The sequence below is a fragment of the Dysidea avara genome, chromosome 15, assembly GCF_963678975.1.
Source record: "Dysidea avara chromosome 15, odDysAvar1.4, whole genome shotgun sequence".
In the NCBI taxonomy this organism is placed as follows: Eukaryota; Metazoa; Porifera; class Demospongiae; order Dictyoceratida; family Dysideidae; genus Dysidea; species Dysidea avara.
In genome coordinates, this window is record NC_089286.1 from 14,010,615 (window position 1) to 14,030,190 (window position 19,576).

At 37.4% G+C, this 19,576-nt stretch overlaps 2 protein-coding genes and 1 long non-coding RNA gene across 5 annotated transcripts; 1 reads left to right on the top strand and 2 right to left on the bottom strand.

Moving 5' to 3' along the window:
• Nucleotides 1–4,696: 4,696 nt before the first annotated feature.
• On the bottom strand, nucleotides 4,697–6,577 carry LOC136245337 (zinc finger MYM-type protein 2-like). Its single transcript, XM_066036817.1, has 3 exons — nucleotides 6,391–6,577; nucleotides 5,595–6,340; nucleotides 4,697–5,417 (listed from the first exon to the last, which is right to left on the bottom strand). Exons 1-3 carry the CDS (start codon nucleotides 6,575–6,577, stop codon nucleotides 4,761–4,763), a joined length of 1,590 nt encoding a protein of 529 aa, XP_065892889.1. The 3' UTR covers nucleotides 4,697–4,760.
• An 8,735-nt stretch (nucleotides 6,578–15,312) lies between these two features.
• LOC136245518 (uncharacterized) lies at nucleotides 15,313–18,870 on the top strand. Its single transcript, XM_066037045.1, has 7 exons — nucleotides 15,313–15,831; nucleotides 15,892–15,951; nucleotides 16,008–16,789; nucleotides 17,021–17,221; nucleotides 17,685–17,888; nucleotides 17,947–18,048; nucleotides 18,107–18,870. Exons 4-7 carry the CDS (start codon nucleotides 17,183–17,185, stop codon nucleotides 18,806–18,808), a joined length of 1,047 nt encoding a protein of 348 aa, XP_065893117.1. The 5' UTR covers nucleotides 15,313–15,831; nucleotides 15,892–15,951; nucleotides 16,008–16,789; nucleotides 17,021–17,182; the 3' UTR covers nucleotides 18,809–18,870.
• Nucleotides 15,823–18,762, bottom strand: LOC136246019 (uncharacterized). 3 transcript variants are annotated; one of them, XR_010696210.1, is made up of 9 exons: nucleotides 18,647–18,762; nucleotides 18,456–18,593; nucleotides 18,116–18,196; nucleotides 17,554–17,841; nucleotides 17,006–17,233; nucleotides 16,541–16,941; nucleotides 16,309–16,470; nucleotides 16,023–16,264; nucleotides 15,823–15,966 (listed from the first exon to the last, which is right to left on the bottom strand). It is a non-coding gene; the product is annotated as an uncharacterized lncRNA (long non-coding RNA). The 3 variants fall into 3 exon arrangements; XR_010696211.1 differs by having other exon boundaries at nucleotides 16,541–16,608; nucleotides 16,658–17,233; XR_010696209.1 differs by having other exon boundaries at nucleotides 16,541–17,233.
• Nucleotides 18,871–19,576: the final 706 nt, after the last annotated feature.

Sequence of the window (19,576 nt, forward strand, 5' to 3'; positions counted from 1 at the left end):
GATTGATACTTAAATGATTTAAACCAATGTCCTCTAGTGGTGGTAGTAGTAGTAGAATACGTATATAATGTAGAAAAGTCTGAACTAAAATAATTGTTAAGGACCTCTGTAACGCCTATGGGATAGAGATGGTAATTGTAGTATTGATAATCTCTCTTCATACGGTTTGTCTTTAATCAGTGGTAACAATTTTGTTGCTCTACACTGAACCTTTTCGATTCTACTTTGATCAAGGACAAAAGATGGGACCCATACTGAATTACAATATTCTAGTTTAGATCATACTAGAGTGACAAATAATTTAATTAACATATCTGAGTCTAGATGATCAAAAGATCTCCTGATCAGGCCCAGCAGTCGATTGGCTTTGGTAGTGATGTTTATAGTATGAGAATGGAAGTTGAGTCAATTGTCAAAAAGGATACCTAGGTCTCTCTGAGATCCAACACTGTCAATTACTATGCCATTCAAATAATACGGCCCATAGTTATGTACTGGCCCAAAGTGTACATGCTTGCACTTGGAGATGTTGAACTGATCATTCATAAAGTACATGTAAGTCCTTCTGAAGTGCAGTGTGGTCATCACTACTTTTTACAAAACGAAAAATCTTTGTATCATCGGCAAACATAAAAGTAGGACTTGATATCATGAAAGGTATGTATATTATGTCATTTACAAACATTGTGAACAAAATATGACCCAACACTGATCCTTGAGGAACACCACTAATCACAGGAATTGAGCCAGATTTCTGTCCACTTGCTGTGTTCTGTTCCTACGGAAACCTTTTATCCACTGTAAAGTTTTACCACGTACCCCAAGGGATGTTAGTTTTTTGGATTAAAAATCCAGGTTGGCCTAATAATCCATATTTCTAGGCTGGATTATAAAGAGTATGAGTGCAAAACATAAATTACAAAGGTGTTAGTGTACGTATATATTGAGTATTTAGCTTTAGTGCGTGACAGCTAGTGACTCTGATTTGATGTAAAGTCGAATTTAGCTATTAACTACTTCATGGTCTGAATTAACTATTGCAAAGTCTGGCCACAGATGACTGTGCATTTAGGGCAGTTGCATGGTGCGTGTAGGTGATATTGTGATATCATGCATGTGCATGTTAGAATTACTTGCCAGACAAGATAGCTGTACTGAGTGGCTGGGGATAACTGGTTTGTGGAATAAAATACATGTGGATTAGGGCAATGTGACTTTCACCCATGCATGTGAAATTCTGTGTCTCCTGGCCCAGCTTTAGAGTGGCCACAACCATGTTGTGCAAGTTGACTTCAGCATCCTTCCAGCAGTGGAATTGGCGATACAGGAGTTTGAATCAAATGCACATAGTATACGCTCAAACTATGCCTACACAATAGGTCGGTTTCTATTTTTCAAACCAAAAGGGATAGTCATGCAGTGAAACACCACTTATGATCAATAAATTATGTACAGAACTTTTAGAATGGTTACAGTTTAATTCTTTTTTTATCTACTAAAAGTGACTGTTGTATTAGAGAGTATGTACGAAAGGGCAGGAACACTGCAGAACACAACAGGTAGACTCAGACTCTACATCAGTTAGCACTAATGCTTAGCTACTAATGAGTAAAATAAATTTTCAAGTTTCATGGATTCTGCTGGCCTACAAAATCATCAATACGTGCATGTATAGTAGTTGGCTATAGGGTCCTGAATATTTTGTGACTTTATACTTTATACAGTACATCACAACACATGTGTACTGGCAAGGATTGGAGCTCTTCCACGCACTACCTTTTGAAATGCCTTATAGTCACAGTAATTAACAAATGCATTCATTAGGTAAGGACCATCCACACAAGTACATAGTAATAACAGGAAACTGAAGTCAGCTGTTACAAAATAAAAATGTAAAGCCGTGAGTGGTACCACTATTGCATTCGATACCCTTGACAGTCACTTGTAATTACTTCTAAATTGCAACATTTTACCATCTAAATAGCCTATCTATTTCTGTAGTAGAACTACACACTTTATAAATGGTTACAACTTTGATGGCTCACAAACACTGATTATGAAAAGTTGATAAAATTGACTGAATGCTGACATATGGTCCACTAAAATAATCATTTCTATTTACAGAGCAGACACACTCAGAAATCGAAACTGTACATAGTACTATATACTCCATATGGAGGTTTCTGTACAGTAAACAAATTACATAACCAAGTAATAATAATAAGTGACGTCATAAATAATTAATTAATTAAATAATTAATTAATTAATGTACAGCGAAACTACTTAGCACACACACAAATGCTCACCGGGATTGTGTTAGACGGTAGTAAAACAGGAAAAATAAAAAGGGATTTTTTCTTCCGTACCTTCGTTATTGAATACAGTTTTCCATATAACGCCATCCTTTTTCAGTGCCTGACAACCAGTAACTCGTTAGTTACCACTCGTAAAACCTATTTGCGCGCCCAGAAACTAGTAAGGCCGGTTTGTAGCTCATAGCAACCAATTCAAATGCGCTGCGCCGCCTGCGCGTTAAACCAGGCGCTTGACTCCTTGTCTCCTATGAGGGAAAGCACTATTATTGGTGGAAGCAACGATGTTTTCTTACTTGGAAGTTAGTTCTATGTAATGTACTCCAACTATTACTTTACTGCAAGTAGTTTTTAGGGTATTCCATTTGAGTATTAAAATGTGCAAAAGCATTAGAATACACTTACGAGATTTTAGCCAATAGTCAGTAGGGGAAAAGTCTTATTATTGGACCAAATTTACAAGTTTGTACTACTGTCAAATCACTGATACTACGCTGTGTGGTCTGTTATTTAGTGACTAGTCCATAAGTGGTGACTTACTATTTGTAGCTACTGTACAAGCATTGTTTAGCTATTAAAAAGGTAGCAAAACAAAATTTCTATTATAAAAGACTCTGTTTACTGTGCTCAGGATCGAGTAAGGGGCACCAAGAAATAGTTTTTCATATAGAGCAGTCGTTCTTATAAGACTTGTTTGTGTTTCATGTGTATGCAGCTTCTGTAGACATATCAGTACTGTGCATGTTGTACACTAATGATGCAGACACATGTGTCATAAGATAAATAATATACTTTGAACATTTGCTTTTACCATATGCTTGCAGCACTAGATGTGCGACTGCTGGTCAAGACAAATCTATTGTAGATAACATGGCTTATAGCTACTATAGCATTCAAACCAATATTGTTAACACTGAGTAATAATGACTACAATAGCAGTGCAAATGTAGATGTAATGAGCTATTCAATTTGTGGATGGTAACAGTGTTAGTGGAGTTTGTACTAAGATTCTGTCTTATAGCAGTGCTGCCTGTTCACGTCCCAAAACAAACCCAAAGATTCACTCGCAAACAACGAACTACTCGCATAACAATAGTCTATATATCGCATACATACAGTATGCTATAGGATACTAATATAATTATGTTCTAGTTAAATGTCTGTTGTTACATATAGCTTGTAATGTATGACTGTGTACAGTACGTATGTATGATGACTTACGATATGTGACCGTCTCAGCGAATACCTGTCTAGTTCGCACAAGCATGAGTATTTAGAAAATAGAAATTTTAAAATAATCCGTAAAATTACACATGCTACAAGAAAAAAATATGCAAGTTTTTATCGGGCCAGTACTCAAAGAAGGAAGTTTCAAATCAATTAAACTATGCACCATCTTTGTTTTAGAATCTTCCAATGGTTTGTGTGTCACGTGAGTTTGTTTACAGAGCAGTAGACATAAACAAAGTTATTGCTGTTTTTTTTTTTAACAAAACCACCTTCATACCCTTATGCACAGGTGAATGCAAGGCAAAAACTATACCTTAGTTGGTCTGCCAATCCATGGTGAACATTGTAAGCCAAATTTCAACTTTGTAGACTAATCCAAATGGAAGTTACAGGGTATGACTGCGAATGCAAGCTCCTGTAGTTTATTTTTAGTTTAGTCACCGTACAAATTGATTTCCTTGTTCTTCCTACTTTCTAGCACTGTAATTCCAAAACTACTCACCACAGAAGGCTGAAACTTTGGTGAACCATTTCTTGGACTATGCAGATAATGCTGAGAAATAAAAATATATATATTTGGAGGTTGTGCGAACTAGACAGGTTTTCACTGAGATGGTCACATATGTGATTATTGTATGTACATTCAGTAAAATTAAGTAGTGGATATCATTCAATCTTTCTTTAATAATGTTACTCTGTGTTGTGTTGGCCGGTCCATCTGTAATGCTATAATTTTTATAGCATACTGTAGTATTGTTACTAGGTTTTACTGAGAATAAAGCAGATGGGGTTGATAATGGTCCTATTCAGTGTCATTCTGTACATGGTATTGGGGACGTTAGTTTTTTATAAGTTGACCATATAATATTATTAATTGTGTACACCGAGCACAGAGTTGACGCTTGTTTTCTGTGTAATAGTGTTGTGAACCGGTATGGAAAAACTGATTAACTGGTATTAGAACATGGCATGCATAGTATGCTTTGATCTTTGATATTAAATGAGGTTTCTAATACACTAAGAAACCTGGTAGGAGGTTTCTAACTAACTTTATTAGAAACCTGCAGACAATTGATAAAGCTCACTATGCAAGGGTATTCAATTTGTATTTAAAACCTAGGTCATGGTGTGTTAGATGTGATTGTGGGTTCTAATGAAAATGTAAAAAAAGGTACAAGAATCACTGTAGACAAACGTGCCCATTCATACATGACACATCAGTGATGATAGTTAATGTTAATGGTACAATTAGTTGTACCAACAAGGTTAATCCCTGAAGCCATGTTCTCTTGATTTTCAGTCTTGTCTGGCTTGTCATGCTGCTTAACCTTCTCATCTGGTGATACTTTCAAATCTTGATCCTTAGTGGTAGTAACAGTACCATTTAGCACATCTGATGTTACAGTCCGCAATTTCTCACCAACCCGCTTATAAGACCTCACAGCATTAGATGAGTGCCCCGTCCTTTGCATAATAAGTTGCTCATCTACTTTGGCTTCAAACAATCTGGTTGCATTTGTGGCGCGAAGTGAGTGGTTGGTAAACTTTCCCTCAATTCCTGCTGCTACACACAATCTGCGAACAGTTTGCTGTAATGAATTATGCCAAATAGGTATTTTGTGATACCAACATTGTTCAGTTGGTTTAGCAAGTGGCTTTAGATAAAGTGCTCCATCTGGACGATCTTCTGGACACTTTGACATGTATAACTTGTAGAGCCTGACTAAACAACGTTCTGGATTATCGTCATTAGCATACTGAACCACTTGCTTTTGCTCCCGCTTGCGGTGTACAAGACCTCCTTGATTTGCTTTAGACACGTCTTCTGTGTACATTAGATAAGCCCGTCCATTAGTAGGTTTAAACAGCTGGATCTGTGAGGGATAATACCTCAATCTTCTATGCTCCACACCACTTCGTAATGCAAAGTAAAAACCTATATAATATTATATCAATGTGTTTAGTAGCTGTTGTGGATGTTTATCTCCAAGTAACCCCTGTTTCCACAAAGTATCTTCATGCTCCTCAGTAAGTATTTCAGCTTTTTTCACTTGATAATTGCCAGTAAATTTCAGTTCTTTCATGCGTGCATCTAAAGTAGCACGAAACTGACAAAACATAGGATCGGCTAGTATATTTACATCAGCTCTATCTACTTCTCTTAACAAACGTAATAGTGCACAGCATATCTGATAAAGAGTATCAGGTGAGTATGGCCTACCATCTTTTCGCCTCACTTCAAGTACGAACTTCCCTAACCAAAAATTCATAGCTTGTTTCGACATTTTACAGAAATCCTCAAGTAGCTTGTGCTCCTTTTCCTCAGGCTCAACACATGAACACTGCAAACGATATTGAACCCACTCACGCCATATATTCCCCACCCATTTGTTCTGGTCTTGTGTTTTGACTGGTATTCCACGTTTCCTTGCTTCCTCAACTTCCTTGGATGTTTTTGGTGACCCATATCGTACACTACCTCTATTAACCGCTCCACTAGTCTCGCTAACAGTTTCATTTTTACTACCTTCCTCAAACAATGTTGGTTGAGGTCCACCATTAGTCAGGTGACGCAGCGGAGATTGTTTACCTTCGAACTGCTGTGATGCAAGAAGAAGAATGTCATCAGTAACTTGATCGGGAAATTCTTCCTTAGTAAATTCTACAGACGAACAGTTGTTCAACTCTCGCTCAAACTGCTGTGATGCAAGCAGAAGGAAGTCGTCGGCTACGCGGTCAGGAAACAGTTCCTTAGCCACTTGTGAGTGAATTATCGACGTCTTCTTGACTTCAACATCTGTGCAGTTAAACTTTTCACAGTTAATAACCATGCAACAGAATGCTTACTTGTATTCTGCTGGCTCACAAAAGTTCGCACCTTGGTTCGCACCTCAACATCAGTTTCACCATCGCTGCTAGATTCAGATTCACTTTCCCAAGGTTCTCCCAACCCGAGTTTAAATCGTTTAGGGCATTTCCAACCTGGAGGAGGCTTCATAGGTTGAAACGGCTTGAACTTCAACTGTCCCGCCATTTTGAAAATAACTACGATTTCAAAACATTTATCACACCCACAATCATAAGCAGATCACCGTCACAAGGTTTTAAATACATTTTGCAATGTTAATAAACCGAGCCATGTTCTAAGTCGGTTAGGAACCACGCCCTCGGCTCTTCGTGTTTTAGAAACCTCGCTTCGCTCGGTTTCTAAAGCCACGAAGAGCCTCAGTCTAGGTTCCTAACCTATACTTGTCTTTTGCCCACTTACTTGGTAGACTTCTGCTGACAAGTGATAATGTCATAGCATAACCTCAAAGCATATGTAAATGCTGTGTAACAACAAAATAATATTTAGGCAATTTGCAGTTGTCAATTTGGCAAAATACACACCAGTGGCGGATCTAGGATTTTTAAAAGGGGGTTTCTGAAAATTGGTATAGCTAAATAAGGAATCTGATAACAATTCTCCAGAAGATTTTGAAAATTTAGAAGCTCTGAGATAGGATTTTAAGCTATTTTTTGTTAGCAATTACAATAGATTCAATACTTGAAACTGTAAATAATTACTAAAATACTATAGCTAACTATAGGGCAAATATGGTGACTACAAGCTGTAGCTTTGATTGCTCTATTAGAGTAATTACTTGACTGCTCTATTAGAGTACCTCGATCGTTTTTAATGCAGTGGGAGATGAAAAGTGAAGTGTTGCTGATGGTTTAATAGCTATAAATGATGTTAGATAAGTGCAACTGCATGCATGCTACTGGTATATAGTTGTTTGCTATGACAAATTACTGTAGTATTGTTACTTGAGAATAAAGCAGATGGGGTTGATTATGGTCCTATTCAGTGTCATACTGTACATGGTATTGGGGACGTTAGCTTTATATAAGTGTAATAGTGTTGTGAACCGGTATGGATAAACTGATTAACTGGTATTGTCTTTTGCCCACTTACTTGGTAGACTTCTGCTGACAAGTGATAATGTCATAGCATAACCTCAAAGCATGTGTAAATGCTGTGTAACAACAAAATAATATTTAGGCAATTTGCAGTTGTCAATTTTTATTTTTGGCAAAATACACACTATTTAATTTTTATTAAATTTACTGGTAAATTGGCTCTACACTGTTGCAGATGTTGTAGGCTGACAGAAGGATGAATTTGTATCCTGAATGTTTGTTGTGCTGAAATGTCTGCCTTGTAGATTTAGTGTTCAGTCACAGTGAGCTGTCCACTGATCCCTTTCATAGGGTTAGATCATCCGATGCGCAATCAAATATCTGGATTGGATCATGTGTGCGATGGATCAATTAGTTCACGTTGAAGTGTTTTAACTTAGTCCTGCTATATACACTCTATTTTTTTGTGAGCCACACCCACTTATCGTTATCATGTACAGGGTGTGTATCTCGAAGTAATACAGTAAACCTTTGATTTCTTTAGGATGTCATATCAAGTTACACATACAGTGTTGACAATGTCATCAGTGGACTGCTTATTGCAAACTACAAGGGTTATTGAAACTTAATGCTGAGTAGATACCTGACCAACTAACACATTAAAAGTGACTATAGGTATTGCATCATCGCTTCGAGATATGCATATGCACAGGCTATATACTGAAGTAGGATACTCTTACTAGTGGCCATGGGCTTGGCTCCATGTAAGCTCACAGACAGTATCAAACATAAGATTCATGCAGACTGTAATACTCTAATTGATAAATGAATACAAGCAGCGTCTTATAATTAGAGTGAATTTGTTAGTTTGTGCGTAAAATTACTGATACAAGCAGTTTTTCTTATAAATAATACTTGTTCGTGTTTAGAGATGCGGCGATTATGCCGGCATAATTTCGGGCATAATAGGTATGTGTGGGAATCAGGAATTATGCTAGCATTTTGAGGTGATTATAAAGCTTTAACAGTAGGAAAATTTGCAGATTGCACAATTCCGTTAAAAAAGATCGAGATACTCTAATAGAGCAGTCAGAAACTCTAATAGAACAGTCACTGAATATTATTTACTCTAATAAAGCAGTCACATTGAAATGAAGTACTCTAATACAGCAACCAGCTGAAGAATTCAAGACTATTGAAGCTTAAACATCAATGAAAATGGCCTGATACAGCAATGAACTGGTATTATTAGCCAATTATGGTGGCATAATTTTGGGAATAATGGGCAATTCTCAAAAGCATAATAGGCGATTTTTTGAGCACTGCTCAAAAGCATAATGCTCAATTTTTGGAGCATAATAGCCTCATGCCTATTCGTGTTTCATGTATACAGCTTTCCTAGACATATCAGTACTGTCCATTTGGTGCATATAGGCACACATGTCAGAGAATGATAGTATAGCTTTGAGCATCTTATTTAAAGATCACTTTCACCATACCTTGCAGCAGTTTGAATGTGTGACTACTGGTTAAGACCAATCTATTGTAGATACACTTTTCTGTACACTTCGTAGAATGAAATTAATTTGTGTATGAACATGGCTTATAGCTACCATAGCAAATAAACCTACCACTTTACAATTATATTGGAGTACTGATGGCTACAATAGCAGTGCTAATGTAAATGTATTGAGCTAGTCATTTTGGGAGTGGGTAGCCATGTTGGTAGTGTGCATACTAAGATTCTATCATATAAACTATTGGCATATAGCTTATAATGTATGTGGACAGTATAGATCCTCGCTAACCCAAACTCCTGTAATCTAATCCCAACAGTAGAAATGACTGTTCTATTAGGGTATTTTGAGAACAAGTGTTTGTTCTATTACAGTATTTGAATAGGGTTCTGTATATGTGACCGAATTTTACAAAACAAGGCTTCCACACACATCCACTTTTATGACTTAACAAGTACCATAACGTGATGTAGCAGTAAGCCATTAGTCTCAAAGTTTGACCTGGTATTGTACTATGCTATGGAAGGACTATGTGAAAAGTTGAAGCCAATAGCTTGCTGAGTAGTCAAATTACAGCTGGTTAAAGTCAGAAAATTGGATGTGTGTGGAAGCCTTGTTTTGTCAAATTCGGTCACATATAGTTTATAATCTGAACAATTTTACTACTTTTATCAACTTGAGAACAGTGCTGTTCAGATTATTGAGGATCCACTGTTTAATAAATTGCTATAATATCCATTATTAGCTTACAATGTGCGACTGTTGTGTGCACATATGATAAAATTAAGTGATGGATAACTCCCAATCTTTTTATGATAGTTTTTCTCTGTGTTGGTTGATCCATCTGTTTCCCTATAATTTTGATAACATACTTTAACATTGTTACAAAGTTGTACTGAGCTTTCAGTGTCTTTGTATTGGTACTGGTGACATCAACTTTATAATATTACCATGTATTTTGTGTATGTACACTGTGCACATGGCTTTCCCCTTGTTATCTGTACAGTGGTCCTTCTATTATTTAAATTCATTAAATAATGGGAAGTTAAAACCGATTGATTTATACACAGAATTCCATTCAAATACTCTAATAGAACATACAGTGTACACTCTGAAACAAAATACTCTAATAGAACAGTCACTTCTGTTTGAATAACAAAACATTTGGGTATCGATGGCCGAACATTAAAGGGACCACTGCACTGGGGATGTGTAACCTATTAGAGTATTTTCCATTACACGAACATTCTATTAGAGCATGTGTATGTTTTATTAGAGTAGTTGAACATAACTCTATATAAACAAATGGGCTTCATTTATTTGAACAAATTCACTTAACTGGAAGCTTTTAATGTTGAACTGAAACAGATGTTCGGATAATGGAGGTCCTACAATACTTATTATACATCACAGTTAGACAAAGCAAATACAAGTTGTTTTATATGTTAACAAATTTACTTGGTTATGTGTGACCCGGTCCTAGTTACATAACCAAGTAATAATAATAATAATAAGTGACGTCATAAATAATTAAATAATTAATTAATTAATGTACAGCGAAATTACTTAGCACACACACAAATGCTCACCGGGATTGTGTTAGACGATAGTAAAACAGGAAAAATAAAAAGGATTTTTTCTTCCGTCCCTTCGTTATTGAATAGAGTTTTCCATATAACGCCATCCCTTTTCAGTACCTGACGACCAGTAACTCGTTAGTTACCACTCGTAAAACCTGTTTGTGTGCCCAGTAACTAGTAAGGCCGGTTTGTAGCTCATAGCAACCAATTCAAATGCGTTGCACCGCCTGCACGTTAAACCAGGCTCTTGAGGGAAAGACCTATTATTGGTGGAAACAACGATGTTTTCTTTCTTGGAGGTTAGTTCTATGTAATGCACTCCAACTAATACTTTACTGCAGATAGTTTTTAGGGTATTCCATTTGATTATTACAATGCGCAAAAGCATTAGAATACACTTACGAGATTTTAGCCTATAGTCAGTAGGGGAAAAGTCTTATTATTGGACCAAATTTACAAGTTTGTACTACTGTCAAGTCACTGATACTACGCTGTGTGGTCTGTTATTTAGTGACTAATCCATAAGTGGCGACTTACTATTTGTAGCATTCAAGGTAGCATTGTTTAGCTAAAAGGTAAATTTCTATCGGCCAAAAGTCTCTGTTTACTATGCTCAGGTTTGAGTAAGGGGCACCAAGAAATAGTTTGTCATGCAGCAGTCATTCTTATAAGACTAGTTTGTGTTTCATGTGTATGCAGCTTCTGTAAACATATCAGTACTGTGAATGTTGTACACTAATGATGCAGTCACATGTGTCATAAGATAAATAATATGCTTTGAACATTTGCTTTTACCATACCTTTGCAGCACTGGATGTGCGGCTGCTGGTCAAGACAAATCTATTGTAGATAACATGGCTTATAGCTACTATAGCAATCAAACCAAGCACTGTAATAGTGTTAACACTGAATAATAATGACTACAATAGCAGTGCAAATGCAGATGTAATGAGCTATTCAATTTGTGGATGGTAGCAGTGTTAGTGGAGTATGTACTAGGATTCTGTCTTATAACAGTGCTGCCTGTTCACGTCTCAAACCAAACCCGAAGATTCACTCGCAAACAACTATAAACTTGTTGCTAACTACTCACGTAACACTAGTCTATATATCGCACACATACAGGATACTAATATAGTTATGTTCTGGTTAAATGTCTGTTGTTACATATAGCTTGTAATGTATGACTGTGTACAGTACATATGTATAATAACTTACAATATGTAACCGTCTCAGCGAAAACCCGTCTAGTTCGCAAAAGCATGAGTATTGAGAAAATCAAAATTTTAAAGTAATTCGTAAAATTACACATGCTACAAGAAAAAATATGCAAGTTTTTCTCGGGCCAGTACTTGAAGAAGATTCAAATCAATTAAACTATACGCCATCTTACTCATGGGGAGTTCGAAAATCTTTGTTTCATTTCTGTAGCCCTAATGATTTGCGTCTCACGTGAGTTTGTTTCCGGAGCAGTAGACATAAACAAAGCTATTACTGTTTTTTTTAACAAAACTGCCTTCATACGCCTATGCACAGGTGAATACAAGGCTAAAACTATACCTTAGTTGGTCTGCCAATCCATGGTGAACATTGTAAGCCAAATTCCAACTTTGTAGACTAATCCAAACGGAAGTTATGGCTACGAATGCAAGCGCCTGTAGTTTATTTTTAGTATAGTCACTGTACAAATTGATTTCCTTATTCTTCCTACTTTCTAGCGCTGTAATTCCAAAACTACTCACCACAGAAGTCTGAAACTTTGGTGAACCATTCCTTGAACTATGCATGCAGATAATGCTGAGAAATTTAAAAAAAATATTTGAAGGTTGTGCGAACTAGACAGGTTTTCACTGAGATGGTCACATACAGTATGTAACTATTGTAAGTATATTTAGCGAAATTAAGTAATGGATAACTCTCAATCTTTCTTTAATATTGTTGCTCTGTGTTGTGTTGGCTGGTCCATCTGTAATGCTATACTTTTTATAGCATACTGCAGTATTGTTACTAGGTTGTACTGAGAATAAAGCAGATGGGGTTGATAATGGTCCTATTCAGTGTCATACATGGTATTGGGGACATTAGCTTTATATAAGTTGACCATATAATATTATTATGTATGCACACTGAGCACAGAGTTGACGCTTGTTATCTGTATAGTAGCGTTGTGAACCAGTATGGAAAAACTGGTTATTAACTGGTATTGTCTTTTTCCCACTCACTTGGTAGACTTCTGCTGCCAAGTGATAACGTCATAGCATAACCTCAAAGCATGCGTAAATGCTGTGTAACAATATTTAGGAAATTTGCAGTTGTTAATTTGGCGAAATACACACTATTTAATTTTTATTAAATTTACTGATAAATTGGCACTACACTGTTGCACATGTTGTAGGCTGACAGAAGGATGAATTTGTATCCTGAATGTTTCTTGTGCTGAAATGTTTGCCTTGCAGATTTAGTGCTCAGTCACAGTGAGCTGTCCACTGATCCCTTTCACAGGGATAGATCACACGACGCGTAATCAAATATCTGAGTCTGACCTGGATTGGATCATGTGTGCAATGGATCAATTAGTTCACGTTGAAGTGTTTTAACCTAGTCCTGCTACAAACTAGTTTTTTTTTGTGAGCCACACCCACTTATCATGATCATGTACACGGTGTGTATCTCGAAGTAATACAGTAAACCTTTGATTTCTTTAGGATGTCATATCAAGTTACACATACAGTGTTAAGGAGTGTTGACAATGTCATCAGTGGACTGCTTATTGAAGCCAAACTACAAGGATCATTGAAACTTAATGCTGGGTAGAGACCTGACCAACTAACACATTGAAAATGACTATACACTGTAAATTCAGAAGTGTGATGTTCATACTGATGGTATGACTCCTGCGGTCGCTTAGTGTAATGCTCATACTTCAAAAGTATGATGACCACACTAAGTGACCGCAGGAGTCATACCATCAGTATGAACTTCACACTTCTGAATTTACAGTGTAGGTATTACATCATCACTTCAAGATATGCATTTGTACAGGTTATACTGAAGTAGAATACTCTCCTCTCTTTATATAATATGAATTCTTGCTAGTGGCCATGGGCTTGGCTCCATGTAAGCTTACAGACAGCATCAAACATAAGATTCATGCAGACTGTAATACTATTGATAAATGAATACAAGCAGAGTATTACAATTAGAGCGAATTTGCTAGTTTGTGTGTAAAATCACTGATACGAGCAGCTGTTCTTATAAATAAGACTTGTTCGTGTTTCATGTATACAGCTTCCCTAGACATATCAGTACTGTCCATTTGGTGCATATAGGCACACATGTCAGAGAATAATAGTAGAGCTTTGAGCATCTTATTTAAAGATCACTTTCACCATACCATGCAGCAGTTTGGATGTGTGACTACTGGTTAAGACCAATCCATTGTAGATACACTTTTCTGTACACTTCGTGGAACGAAATTAATTTTGTGTCTAAACATGGCTTATAGCTGCCGTAGCAATTAAACCTATCACTTTACAATTATATCAGAGTACTGATGGCTACAATAGCAGTGCTAATGTAAATGTAATGAGCTAGTCATTTTGGGAGTGGGTAGCCATGTTAGTAGTGTGCATACTAAGATTCTATGATATAAACTATTGGCATATAGCTTATAATGTATGTGGACAGTATAGATCCTTGCTAATCCAAACTCCTGTAATCTGCTAATCCCAACAGTTGAAATGACTGTTCTATTAGGGTATTTTGAGAACAAGTGTTTGTTCTATTAGAGTATTTGAATAGGGTTCTGTATATAGTCAATAATCTGAACAATTTCACTACTTTTAGAACAGTGCTGTTCAGATTATTGAGGATCCACTGTTTAATAAATTGCTATAATATCCATTTTATTGTATTATTAGCTTGCAATGTGTGACTGTTGTGTGCACATACAATGAAATTAAGTGATAGATAACTCCCAATCTTTCTATGTTAGTTCTGTTCTGTGTTGGCTGGTCCATCTGTTGCCCTATAATTTTGATATAGCATACTTTAACATTGTTACGAAGTTGTACTGAGCTTTCAGTGTCTTTGTATTGGTAATGGTGACATCAACTTTATAATATGACCATGTATTTTGTGTATGTACACTGAGCACATGGCTTTCCCCTTGTTATCTGTACAGTGGTCCTTCTATAATTTAAATTCATTAAATAATGGAAGGTTAAAACCGATTGATTTATATACAGAATTCCATTCAAATACTCTAATAGAACATACAGTGAACAAAATACTCTAATAGAACAGTCATTACTGTTTGAATAGCAAAACATTTGGGTATCGATGGCCGAACATTAAAGGGACCACTGCACTGGGGTATGTGTGACCTATTAGAGTGTTTCATCATTTAGTGAACATTCTATTAGAGAAAGTGTATGTTTTATTAGAGTAGTTGAACATAACTCTATATAAACAAATGGTCTTCATTTATTTGAACAAATTCACTTAACTGGATGCTTTTAATGTTGAACTGAAACAGATGTTCGGATAATGGAGGTCCTACAATACTTATTATACATCACAATTAGACAAAGCAAATACAAGTAGTTTTATGTTAACAAATTTACTTGGTTATGTGTGACCCGGTCCTAGTAATAATAATAATAATAGGAAATGCCAAAAGGGTTGTGTCAGTATATTCCTTCTTCTCTCTTTACTGCAACAATGGCTTAACAACCTATAGTTGCATGTCTGGCATCCTTGCAGTTTCAAATGCTCACTGCATCCATTCTCCCAGTGTGAACCTGAAGAGTGAGTAACACACAGTAAATAGAAATATGTGACCGGCTTTGCGAAAACCGTTCTTATCGCCAAAAATAAAATTATTCAGTATGGCTAAAACAATTTTTAAGGGGTTTTGGGTTTATTGCACAGACAGAAAGACATACCCTTGCTGCATTATCCAGCGAAGTTTCAGCCCCATACACGATCTACTTCGAAAGTTATGAAATGATCTTTATGGCACTCCAGCTCCACTATCGGTGTCATAAACGGACCTCGACAAATCGACGATTTGTAACAACACCTGCCATTCTTAGCGGGCTCTTCTAGTGAAGCGCGGGACATGGATAGGGTTCTATCTGCTCTAAACTTTCTTACGGGTGAAGGGGTAAACTATTATCCCAACCACTGTGATTCTAATGAAGTTGAGGCGCTTATTACAGACTATTTTAATGATGGGCCCAGTGATGACGACGACAGCGATGACGAAATAAGCCACAAGAACGCAGGTTGGTTTTAAAGGAATGTACAACAATAATAACAGACGTACAATCATTAAAAATGCATAGGGGAGGAAATAGTCATGCCAGTCTCTGGTAGCAGTGATGTTGATGAATATCAAGATGAAGGTAGCCACATGCATACTGTAATTGAAATGGCACTTTAAATAATGCATTTTTTGTAGCACTGATTGACATACAGGGAATGCACAATTCTTTGGCTGATCCTCTATCCATTGATTCTCCACTTCAGTCATCTGACAGTCAGTCTCAATCCCAGATTAGATGTGTTGAAACAGCAACCATGGCGTCAACTGTGACATCGTCTACAGTATGTGCACCGCCATCTAACAGTGGTCCATCAGCAACAGCCAAGACAGCTGTAGCCAAGGCAAAAGAGATTGCCAGATTGAAACGATGGGAGTCTGAGCAGGCAGCAGAGCTAGAAAAGTGTGTGAAATTTGTAGAAACTACATGTGGATGTACCTTAGCTGATGGCAAGCCTTGTAGCACCTTACTTCCGCTGCAGTACTATGTGGAGTACAGGGCTCAGGTTTTCTTCTTAAGCTGAGAACAGTTGGACATGGTCCTTTGTAGCCTCTAACATTCGTGAAGATGATGATGTTGGCACACGCAGTGGGCATAAACCTGCCAAAAGGATGAGGACATGCATGGACTACAAGCACAAGGGGTACATGTTATGCAGAACAACATTTACCTTTCTGCATGACATGAGCTATCATAAGGTGCAAGCCATGAAGGAGCACTTCTCGGAGAACGGCCTTACTGTAAGAACACATGGCAACTCCCTCAAGCGTCCACACAATGCCCTTACATTTGGAACAATTCTGAATCTTCTTAAGTTCATTCAGAATTATGCTGAGCAGAATGCCATCTTACTCCCTGGCCGTATTCCGGGATTCAAAAGAGATGATGTGAAAGTGTTACAACATCTGACAGCAAGAAGGTACATAATAATAATTGTGTATTACAAGTAATTACATCTGATCTGTGTAGTGTGCACAAGTTGAATAAATTTGCACACCACGGCATTATTGTAAAAATGTACCTTCGCATGATACAAAATTGTTCACTTGAGATACTCAAATTTTGATGACTCTAATAAGAGTGCACAGTAGATTAAAAATTGAAAGTATTGAAATTTTAAGTATGCATACTGTACCTTCTCCCTTGGTAGAAAATTTGGACATGCTACCAGGAGTGCTGCAGCAAAGCTGGAATAACATCTGTAGCTTACCAAACCTTCTGTACATATTGGAGGAAGCAGTTGCCACACATTGTGATTGGAAGACCAAGGAGCGACCTGTGTTGGACATGCCAGCAAAACAGTACGTCCATTATGAGACTGGCTAACACATCGGATCGCCAGAAACAGAAGGTATGTATCCATCTGTTACAGAACATACCCCAATAAAGATAATAACACAGTAACCTATTTGTAAATATGTGACCGGGCCTGCGAAAATAGGGCATGTGGGCACAAACTACACCCTGTCACACTAAAGGTCATACCTCAGTGCTGAAACAGAATATTTGCATTCTGTGACTTGCATCATAAAGCCAATTAAAGTCTTACTAAGTGCTACAAGTTTCATTGCCATAGCAGTTTGGTATAAAAAGTTATGAGTCAAGGAAGTTTGAAAAAGTAGGCAAAAATCATGTGCCCACATGCCCTATTTTCGCAGGCCCAGTCACATATGGTTTCCTTACATGATCTAATTTCCAATGTCAGTAAACTCCTTCCTTATCTCCACATGTACTCCGGTAATGTTCTAAAAATTAGTTTGTTAGTAAGTACACAACTAGTAAGCACTCTTACCATGACGTACTGTACATAATAGACCATTGATGCAGCAAAAGCCCACTTGGAAGCAGTAGCTGTTGAAAGGACCTGCTATCGTGATGCTTGCAAGGCAAGCTGGGAGAAGTTGAAAGCCACCTTCACGAATTCGGATGGAGTGCTAGAGGCTCCTTCACCATCATCACATACAACACCAGCTAGCCATAAAATGGAAGTGCATTACAGCTTTGATATGGCTCAACAGGTACATGCACTATAATGTAAACTTTCATATAAATACTACATTATGGGATATTTAATAGGTTCACTACCCAAGTGACCCATTACAACCTGGTCCCATATACTTTTTAACTCCAAGAAAGTGTGGAATCTTTGGAGTATGCTGTGAAGCCATACCACGTCAAGTATGTATATATATATGTTTGAAGTCTTATGTTACTAGGGTAATCCCTAACAATTTAGGTGACTTACTTGATAGATGAAGCTTACAATGTTGGAAAAGGGGCCAACTCTATCATCTCCATGCTTCACCACTTTTTTGAAGTCCACGGACTAGGAGAGACATCTGCACATTTACATGCAGATAACTGCACCGGCCAAAATAAGAACCGGTTTATGATGTATTATTTGATGTGGCGATGCATGACTGGATTACACGATCACATAACAATATCGTTCCTCTTAGTGGGACACACTAAGTTTGCACCAGACTGGTGCTTTGGCTTACTAAAACAAAGCTTTCGTCGGACAAAGATAGGGGACTTAGAGGACATTGCCAACTGTGTAGCCCAGTCATCATTCGTTAACATACCTCAACTTATTGGATCACTCGATGGGACAATGTTCGTTCCAACGTATGATTGGAGCAGCTTTTTTGAAGAAACAACAGTAAAGACTGCTCTGAAGGGAATTACACAACTCCATCACTTTCGGTTCTCCAAACTTCACCCTGGAAAGGTATTTGTCAAGGAAGCCAGGAATTCCAATGAACGGGAGATCAACCTGTTGAAAGATGTATCTTGGCGACCATCCTCTCAGCAGCTGCCTTTACCAGTGATTCCAAATGGATTGTCACAAGAACGACAATATCTTTACGATAAGATCCGGGAGTTTTGTCCTGAGCAAAAGAAAGATATTGTATACCCTAGGCCTTTGAGCATTTAAACAATTGTATAAATATATAGTATTAAACATTCTATTTAACACCTCAACACTGTAACTTATGTAACATAAAGTATAAACAAATTGTGATTCCCAGTTGCAGCGCGTGCATGTATGTGTGTGCGTGCATGTAGTTTTGTGTGTGTGTGTGTGGTGTGGTGTGGTGTGTGTGTGCTATGTAGTTGTATGTGTGTGTGTGTGTGTGTGCACGTGCATGTGTGTGTGCTATGTAGTTGTGCATGTGTGAGTGTGCAGGGGTGATTGATTATAACAGTTACAGGGGTTTCAGCACTTCTTACAATTTTGTACGAAATGTGTAGTGATGCATGCATGTCTTTAAAAAGGGATTTATCTGGTACTACAATGGGTGGTAGATACCTACACTGTGCTTCAGGATGCTGTACACGACAGAGCTCTTAAATACACTTAAACAGGTACAGTAGGATAAGTTATTTCACTTCGAGAATAGCCAAACAAAGCAAACATGCATGCACAGTCACACATGCATGTTACACAAACTTGCAAGAAGTGCTTAAATCCCTGTATTTGCTGACCAATTAGCAAGATTGCCACCTATTTCCTTTTATGGTTTGACATTTGCAAAGGTTGGGTGTAGGCCATGGTTTCCACTTCACATGACAAAGTTCTGTTTCTGAACTAACCAAGTGGGGTTACTATACCATAGAGCAAACAAGTAGATTTTCCCGAGTAGATACAGCGGTTCTAAGAGGCCTTGCGTGACAACAAAACAAGTAAAAATCATGTGCACAA